Raw genomic sequence first — 9,795 nt, forward strand, 5'->3', positions numbered from 1 at the left:
CTCCACCTCCACGTCCTTCCCATCAGTCGGCGTCATGATGACGTTTCACAACCTTCTAACATTCCAGAACAGCCGCCTCCCCTTCACGAACTCCGTCTGGTCCTCTCATATCACCTTCTGCAGGCACTGCTCCAACCTTGCCGCCAGCAACTTCGCCAATAACCTGGTATCCACCTTTAATAGGGATCTGCACCGATGCGTAACACACTCCGCCGGGTCCTTCTCCTTTTTCAACAGCAGGGAAGGGACGGACAGTCCTCGGGGATACATGCTCGAAGGTTCAAGTTGAAATCTGCTGATACGTATGATGCCGGGGAGGGCACTGAACCTAGCGACGGAGGTTTTTACATGGGAATTTGTGACGGATCCTTATGGGGATCAAAGTGCGGTGATGCAAATGGACACTAATGCAATATGGATGCTAACCGTGAAGGAGCTCGTAAACTGAAGCTATTTGGTTCTGGTGAGTTAATGCTGAAGGGAGCCGGAATCTGTGGGTGGAGGTGCGGTATTTTGATGTGCAACTAACGCCCAGGGGATTCTGACCTTGGATGTGTGGGAAGGGGGAACAATCCTCAGGCCAATCATGTCATAATGGCGGTCAGACCTCGATCGAGCATTGATTCGGAGTGGTGATGTATTTCTGAGGCTGTGTTCTAATCCTGGGGGTGGGGATGGGGCGATGCTGTGGGAACCCAACCACGCGATGCTTGATCGCGAATATGACCCAATACGGAATAGGGAGGTACTCCTGGAGGTAATCAGTCTGCAAGATCTGTCTTCCAAGCCGGAGTTCCAGTTTGAATTTTGAAAGTCTGTGATCACATGACCGAAACGTTGACCCTGGCAATGTGTGTTATTTCCTCTGGGGTGCCTGATGCTAGATGTGGCGGGTGGCAGGGTGGTAATCTGTACCTGGTAGGGCTTTGGTTCGGGTCCGGGTGGAGTTATTTAGGATCATCGGAATTACGAACAGGCGTAGTCGAAATTGGTCCACCTTTCGTTCTTGATCATTTAACTCTTACACAATTTTGACCAGCATGACCAGTTCTCTGCATGAATATTTCTCTCATGAATAAACATAAATCTATTGGTTTCTGAATGGAACATGCTCAGGCATTGATCTTGCGCAAGCTTATCAGTAGAGAGCTCTAACAATCCAACACCTTTGTGAGACGAAGTTCTCCTGATCCATGTTAGAAATCTCCTAAAACTTTATTCTGATGCTTTTCACATTTTGCCTTATCTTAACTGTCCGATGAGGCACCTCATTAACATCTACTTCGTGAAGCCGTGTAGGAATTTTGAAGGCTCGATGAGATAATACACTCATTCTTAGACGCATCTCATACACTCTCAGTTTCCTCAAAACCTGCTGTAATACAAAGCGGCCATCCTCGCCAGTGAATCCACGGTGCATTCCCATCAGTGTTAAATAGAGGCGTCTTGAGGTAAGGAAGCCTAACTGTACAAATATCTTCAGTTGCGTCCTCACCAATCCACAATTCAACTTATGAAAGACCTGTTCATAAAAGATTTTTCCGCCTGGTCCAATTAGCGTCAAGCCTCATTGAAACCTCCTCACCTACCAATACTGTGCCGTTACCAAAACTGACTTTCCCACATTCAATTCCTACATCCAACTCATCTATGTAGCTTGTGAGAAGCTGTGGCTGAAGCACTGATCAATAATATGCTAAAGGAAGAAATGGCTGTGACTCCGTTCATGACTCTGGATATGCCTGTTAACCACTTCTCAATAAATTGCAGCATGTTATGCCCAATTCGTGTGTTCTGACGCTATTTCCCAGCAGCAGGTGTGAGACATTATTTAAAAGGTTTTTTAAAATCCAAAAGCGCCACTTCCTCAATTTCTGCTTTTACCTGGGCTATTTGAGTAGAGAAATGTAGGTGTTTTACTGCAGTTATTCAGGGACCCAAGGAGGCCACACCCGGAAAACTGTCTGTAGTTTTGCTATCCTTATCTGAGGAAGGATATTCTTGCTTTGGAGGGAGTGTCGCGAGGATTTACCAGAATGAGGTAAGGGATGGCGGGAGAACGATTGCGTCCGTTAGGAGTATGTTAATTGGAGTTTAGAAGAGTGAGAGGTTATCTCATAGAAAGGTGTAAAATGTGAACTGGGTTAGACAGAGTAGACTCAGAAACAGTGTTCCAGATAGTGGGGGAGGTCAGAACGAGGGATCATGGTTTAAAGATAGGGGTTTTTAGGACTGAGGTGAGGATACATTTCTTCATACATTGGGTGGTGACTCTGTGGAATTTAGAACCACAGAACGTAGTTTAGGCGAAAACGCTGTCTGATATCAAGAAGTGATTATATATAGCAATGGATGCTAAAGGATCAAGTGATAGGGGGAAGGCGGGATCAGAGTATTGAACTTGATCAGCCACAATTATAATGAATTGCGGAGCAGACTCGAAGGGCCGAATGGACTAATCCCTGTTTCTATTTTCTGTGTGACTAAGTGTGTATGTAAAATAACATCCTCAAAAATTTCCAACAGGTTTTTCAAACAGGATTTCCCTTTCATACAGCCATGATGGTTCGATACAATAATATAATTATTTTCGTCTTCTTCACCAACACGTGTTTTCTAGGAGATACAAAGTATTTCCCTCCGACTGTCTGCAGAACAATGTACCTCCATTTCTCAGTCTTCTCTCTAAATCATCATTCAATATGGGGTTGAGTTTGACAGTTCCCATCGTGTAATTTGAAACTTTAACACTTCCACTTAGACCCTTGACGACACACACTCCCCTCCACCTCCCCATTTTGATCCTGAAATCCTCTCCTTGCAGCCCGTTTCAGTCAATGAGAATATGTGATTTTAAATCTTCTAAATATATCCCTTCTTTCTCTTACAGTTAATTTATTGGGAATTATCGTCCTGTGCCGGGGAAAGTGTGGTCTCTCGTCCTGCACAACACGCTATCTGGTGGCCATGGCAACGGCGGATCTTCTGCTCATTATCGCTGACGTCATACTGAATCAGATCAATTATTATTATTTCCCATTGTGTTTTTTGCATCTCACCGTTGTGTGCAGTGCTCAGAGTGTCCTGGTATGTGCAGCCAGAGACTGCTCTGTCTGGTTCACTGTCACTTTCTCCTTTGATAGATTTGTGGCTATCTGCTGCCAGAAACTGAGAACAAAATATTGCACAGGCAAAACTGCGGTTGTGGTTCTAACGACAACGGGCATCCTTCTCTATTTAAAAAACATCCCCTGGTACTTCATATTTGAACCTTATGTAATAATAAACAATGTCCCGTGGCTCTGTAATACAAAGGTAAACACTTTAACTGATCCCACATGGCTGGGATTTAGCTGGTTTGAAAAGGTTCTAACACCGTTGCTCCCATTCGCTTTAGTTCTGCTGCTCAACGCTCTGACGGTCCGATATATTTTAGTGACAAGCCGAATCCGTCAAGGTCTGAGGGGCAAGAGTAACGAACAGAATAGCAGTGACCCGGAAATGGAGAGTAGAAGGAAGTCTATTATTTTACTCCTCGCAATATCAGGCAGCTTCATACTTTTGTGGTTGGTAAATGTTGGAAATTTTCTTTATTCTAAGATTAGAGGAATAGTTAATTCCACGGAGTTCGAAGTTGTTGTTCATTATGTCGGATGGATGCTGCGGAATTTAAATTGCTGCACAAATACATTTATTTATGTGTTGACTCAGTCTAAGTTCAGAGAGCAGCTCAAGCAGGCACTGAAATCCACGGTAATATCAACTGTTCAGTTGGTGAATAAACTGACAGCTGTATCAAACAGTTAACTGAATCAGCAGTATCAACCAATAACAGTTAAAGTGCGGTGACCGACAGCAGTGAATCCAATTGGAGAAATTAACATTTGGTCAGAGAGCCGCTTTATCTACTCCCCGGATTCACGCGGAAATGGTCAGTTACATTCGCCAGTCGTAGAGCTTTGCCTCCTGACTGACCAATGCCATTTCCATGCAAGGAGCTTCAAATTTCAATCTACAAACATCTGTCAGTCATTAATCTTGCGATATGACTGCAAGCTGCAGTCACCAACAAGCTCGTCCTACCCGTTGCCTGACAGCCACTTTAGCCGATCCGTGAACTTTGTCTGGTGAATGACAACCATTCCATCCAATCAGATGATCGGGATCAATGGGACTGAAGGTCTAGTTCCGAAATGTGGTGACGTTACAATGTTCGCTCGGAAAGTTAGTTGTGAAGACAGTAGAACGGGAGTGACGTCGGTTAAGTGAGTGGAGAAAAATCTAGCAAGTGTCCTATTTATGGGCGATTTTACTGGAAGAATTGCAATAAAGCATATCCTACAACTAGAAAGAAATTTCGGAGCGTAGATGTTGAGATAGATCTGGTTAAATGTGAGTGTAGCGAAAGTTTACGAGAGTAGTACGAAAGATTAGCATGTTTTGTTTAGGTAAGTGTGGACAGAGTTAGGACACTGAGAGGTTATTTGAACGGAAATGTAAATATTCCAAGGCGTCTTGATGGGACAGATGTGGAGAGCATATTATTGCTTGTAGCAGAATATAGAGCTCCATAACATTTTAGGCAGTGATGGGGAAGTTTCATTTTTCTCTCAGAGGGTAGCGATTCATTGGAACTCTCTCCCTCAGCAGACACTGGGTCTTTGGAGATGTTAAAGTAAGAGGTACATAGCTTCAAAATCAACAAAGGGGTGAAAGATTGTCCAGGGAGGTGGGAGTTAAACTCAATCAGCCATTACATTTCTGATTAGCGGAGTTGGTTCTCGGGATTCAATGGGGCAACACTGCTCTTAATTCTTATATTTACATGATCCTATATTATTCTGTTCAGGCAGCTTCACTTTATCAAAGACAACGCGTTAAGCAACCAGAAAAACCCACGTGTTGACATTCAGTGGCCGCAGTCAATGAGACAAGCCAACCCTCTCTGTTGTCTCAGCATCAGGCCCAGCTCGGACTGATACCTTATCCAACACATTTCAATTGTCTGATGTTATCGAGGCAACCATGGCGTTTTGCAATGATTGTTCTTTTATCTAAACCGAGATCTCCGACAATCCAAGAATGCCTTAATACTAAAAATGACTCTTCAAGCTCTGGGGAACAGTAGAACATTCTGTCAACAGCATCGACGCCTTTTCCCCGCACATATTCACAAGCGATTCAGCTGTTCGCTGAGGACAGTTAAAATTTATTGACCAACCATAATGTGCTCTGGTGTTCAAAATCCGTAGATTCACAACATCCCAGCGGCATGATGTCATGCCACTTGTTGGTGGTTTGAGGAAGGACTTGGGCGCTGAGAAAACGACATACAATTATAGTTGTGGAACTCTAGTTCTGCCTTGCCAATTATAGCGGCAATGCATGGGAAACATTCAGATGGTGAGAGTACAGTGTCCCTGGAAAGAGAAGTAATGGACGTGCAGTGCTCGTACGCAACTTGAGGCAGGTCTAGCCATCGTATCTGCGGTAGCTCTCTGAATGAGTCATTCACTTGCTGATAATGTCCCGCCTTCTGCTCATTCTCTCTCAATAAATGCCTGTCAAACGCCCTTTAAAATGGTTGATATCAATCTTCATGTGGACCATTCTCAAGCGATGCTCTTCCGTGCTTCATCACTCACTTACTTGCATTGGGAACGGTTATTTCACTGTGTGAAAAACAGGTTTCGCGGATGTAACGCTTCCTTCTTTTCAAATTTGCTGCCAGGTTTTGTTATCTCTATCGACCTTCCACAAAGAGGAACATTTTCCCCTTACCTTTTCTATACAGCCTTCTCATGGAATTCAAGACTTTTTTTTGTTCAAATTTCCGTGCTTTCTCTGAAACGAAAACACTCCAGCTTCTCCAGCCGTACATCTGAACTGAACTGTCTGATTTCTGGAACCGTGGCGAGCAATATGTTCGGCACCCGCCTTCATATCATGCCTCATGAGACGACATGTAGCACAGTGGAGGGGCGGTACGGTAGCACAGCGGTTAGCACTGGGGCTTCATGGCACCAGGGTCCCAGGTTCGATTCCCGGCTTCGTTCACTGTCTGTGCGGAGTCTGCATGTGCTCCCCGTGTCTGCGTATGTTTCTTCCGGGTGCTCCGGTTTCCATCCACAGTCCAAAGATGTGGATTGACCATGCTAAATTGCCGTTAGTGTCCAAATAGATTAGATGGCGTTACTGGGTTATGGGATAGTGTAGAGTTGTGGGTTTAAGTAGGATTATGTCGGGTGGTCTTTCCAACGGCAGATGGAGACTCGATATATCAAATGTCCTCCTTCTGCACTGTAAGTTCTATGATTCTATGATTCTCAGCTGCGACCCCCACTGTACACCTGCGAGGGCGAACCTGTGTCCTGGAGAAGTTAAACATTATTGTCTTGCTCTTTTGTTCCACGTTCTTATTAATAAAGCTTAATGTGCGGTATTCTTTACTAACCTGTACTCCCCCATTTAATGAATTATCCACGTATGCACTTCGGTATTTCTTTTCCTCAGTTCTCTTTATAATTGTACACCAAATTCGCTATTGACCCTCTATTTCTTTCCTGCAAAAATGGATGAATTCTCAGTTTGCTTGAACCCTTCATTAGACATTGCCCGTCACATTACAACACATTGTAACAACTTGAGTATGTCCGAAATAACCGTTCAAAATGCATCCAAGTTGTTACTGCACGACCAGGACATTCAGAACTACATGTTATTATCTCCTCAAGAAGAATATTCAAGCCTGACAATAACTGGAAATAGCCGCAATTTAAACTAAATAAAATGTCTGGAATTAAAAGTCTAAAGGTGATCATGAAACCATTGCCGATTGTCAGAAAAACCAGCTGGTTCACTAATATCCTTTAGGGAAGGAAATCTGCCGTCCTTATCCGATCTGGCCTACATGTGGCTCCAGACCAACATCAATGTAGTTGACTCTTAACTGCCCCGTCAAGGGCAATTAGGGATGGGCATTAAATGCTGGCACAGCCTGCGATGCCCACCTCCCATGACAGATTATAAAAAAGGACAAGGGAAGAAATAGCTGGGGACTTAACAGATATCTTCACATCCTCTTTGACCACAGGCGAGGTTCCAGAGGAGTGGAGAATAGCCAATGATGATCACTTGTTTAAGAAAGAAAGCAGGGATAATCCAACAAATTATTGCCGGTGAGCCTGACATCCGAGGTGAGGCGCTTTTGGAAAAGATATTGAAGGACAGGATATATCTACATTTGGACTAGTTAGTGACCGGCAGGTTTGTACGGGAAGGTCAGGTCTCATCAACTTGATTGAGTTTTTTGAAGAGGTGACAAAATAAATTAAATGAGGGCTGTGAATGTAGCTTATATGGACTTTAATAAGGTATTTAACAAGGTCCCTTATGGCAGACTGGTACAAAAACTAAAAACACATGGGATTGGGGGTGGGATGGCTAGCTGGTACAGAACTGGATTGGTTATAGAAGACAGAGGGTAGCGGTGGAAGGGTGTTTTTCAGACTGGAGATCTGTTACTAGTGGTGTTCCGCAGGGATCAGTACTGGGACCTATTGTTTGTAGGATATATAAATGATCTGAAGGAAAATATGGGTGGTCTGATTAGTAAGTATGCGGATGACACGAAGGTTGGTGGAGTTGCTGATAGTGCCGAGGATTGTCAGAGGATGCAATAGGATATAGATAGATTGGAGAATTGGGAACAGAAATGGCAGATGCAGTTTATCATAGAATTTCATAGATTATCATAGAATTTATAGTGCAGAAGGAGGCCATTCGGCCCATCGAGTCTGCCCCGGCTCTTGGAAAGAGCACCCTACCCAAGGTCAACACCTCCACCCTATCCCCATAACCCAGGAACCCCACCCAACACTAAGGGCAATTTTGGACACTAAGGGCAATTTATCAAGGCCAATCCACCTGACCTGCCCATCTTTGGACTGTGGGAGGAAACCGGAGCACCCAGAGGAAACCCACGCACACACGGGGAGGATGTGCAGACTCCGCACAGACAGTGACCCAAGCTGGAATCGAACCTGGGACCCTGCAGCTGTGAAGCAATTGTGCTATCCACAATGCTACCGTGCTGCCCGAAACCAGACAAATGCGAGGTGATGCATTTTGGAGGATCAAATGTAGGTACAAATTATACTGTAAATGGCAGAATCCTCAGGAACATTAACACACAGATGGATCTGGGCACGCAGGTCCACAGTTCACTAAAAGTGCCAACACAGGTGGGCAAGGTGATAAAGAAGACATATGGCATGCTTGCCTTCATCAGCCGGCGCATTGAGTATTGCGTGCAGTTCTGGTCACCGCATTATCAGAAGGACGTGGACGATTTGGAGAGAGTGCAAAGAAGGTTCACCAGGATGTTGCTTGGTCTGGCGGGTTGGCTATGAGGAGAGGTTGAATAAACTAGGATTGTTTCCACTGGAAAGACGGAGGCTGAGGTGAGACCTGATAGAGGTGGACAGAATTCTGAGAGGCACAGACAGGGTGGACAGTCAGAGACTTTTCCAAGTCTGGAAGTGTCCATTACAAGGGGGCACAGGTTCAAGGTAAGAGGGGGAAAGTTTAAGGGAGATGTGTGGGTAGGTTTTTCACACAGCGAGTGGTGGGTGACTGTAACGCGCTGCCAGAGGATGTGGTGGAAGCAGCACATTAGCAACATTTAAGAGGTACCTGGATGGATCCATGAAAAGGGGGGAAATAGAGGGATACGGACCGAGTAAGGGCAGGAGGTTTTGTTTTTTAGTTAGGGCATCATGACCGGCACAGGCTTGGAGGGCCGAAGGGCCTGTTCCTGTGTTGTACTTTTCTTTGCTTTTTAATGTGGATTGGCCATTATAAATTACCTCTTACTTAGAAAACAAAAGAATTGGGTACTTTAAATCTATTTCAAAGAAAATAGAATGTCCGTCCCCATAATAAATCAAATACTAGTGTTTTGTGCTTAAACAAAGGAGATTAAAATGGGATGAGGGAACAGCTAGCTAAGGTAGACTGGGAGCAAAGACTTTATGGTGAAACAGTTGAGGAACAGTGGAGAACCTTCCAAGCGATTTTTCACAGTGCCCAACAGAGGTTTACACCAACAAAAATGAAGAACGGTAGAAAGAGGGAAAATCGACCGGGGATATCGAAGGAAATAAGGGAGAGTATCAAATTGAAAGAAAAAGCATACAAAGTGGCAAAGATCAATGGGAGAATAGAGGACTGGGAAATCTTTAGGGGGCAACAGAAAGCTACGAAAAAAGCTATAAAGAAGAGAAAGATAGATTATGAGAGTAAACTTGCTCAGAATATAAAAACAGACAGTAAAAGTTTCTACAAATATATACAACAAAAAAGAGTGGCAAATGAAATATTGGTCCTTGAGAGGCTGAGAAGGGAGATTTAATCATGGGAGATGAGGAAATGGCTGAGGAACTGAAGAGGTTCTTTGGCTCGGTCTTCACAGTGGAAGAAACAAATAACATGCCTGTGGCTGATGGAAATAAGGCTGTGACAAGTAAGGACATTGAGAGGATTGTTATCACTAAGGAGGTAGTGATTGTTATCACTAAGGAGGTAGTAATGGGGCAAAAGGTAGACAAGTTTCCCGGCCCTGATGGAATGCATCCAAGAGTGCTAAAAGAGATAGAACATAGAACGAAGAAAAATACAGCTCAGAACGGGCCCTTGGGCCCACGATGTTGTGCCGAACTTTTGCCTAGATTAAGAACAAATTAATCTTCACGCCCTCATTCTAGCATAATCCATGTACCGATCCAATAGCCGCTT

The 9,795-nt window shown here is 44.2% G+C and overlaps 1 protein-coding gene across 1 annotated transcript; it reads left to right on the forward strand.

Moving 5' to 3' along the window:
- Positions 1–414: 414 nt before the first annotated feature.
- On the forward strand, positions 415–3,807 carry LOC140399544 (probable G-protein coupled receptor 139). The gene is made up of 2 exons (XM_072489087.1): positions 415–463; positions 2,891–3,807. The coding sequence occupies exons 1-2, from the start codon at positions 415–417 to the stop codon at positions 3,805–3,807; spliced, it is 966 nt and encodes a 321-aa protein (XP_072345188.1).
- The last annotated feature ends 5,988 nt before the right edge of the window (positions 3,808–9,795 follow it).

This window comes from Scyliorhinus torazame, chromosome 23 (assembly GCF_047496885.1).
Source record: "Scyliorhinus torazame isolate Kashiwa2021f chromosome 23, sScyTor2.1, whole genome shotgun sequence".
NCBI classification, from domain to species: domain Eukaryota; kingdom Metazoa; phylum Chordata; class Chondrichthyes; order Carcharhiniformes; family Scyliorhinidae; genus Scyliorhinus; species Scyliorhinus torazame.

Excerpts from the sequence above, each read along its gene's own strand:
- LOC140399544 (XM_072489087.1), top strand. The coding sequence starts at position 415 with ATGGATGCTAACCGTGAAGGAGCTCGTAAACTGAAGCTATTTGGTTCT. Across the intron at positions 464-2,890 it reads ACTGAAGCTATTTGGTTCTG|TTAATTTATTGGGAATTATC; the intron begins GTGAGTTAATGC and ends TTTCTCTTACAG.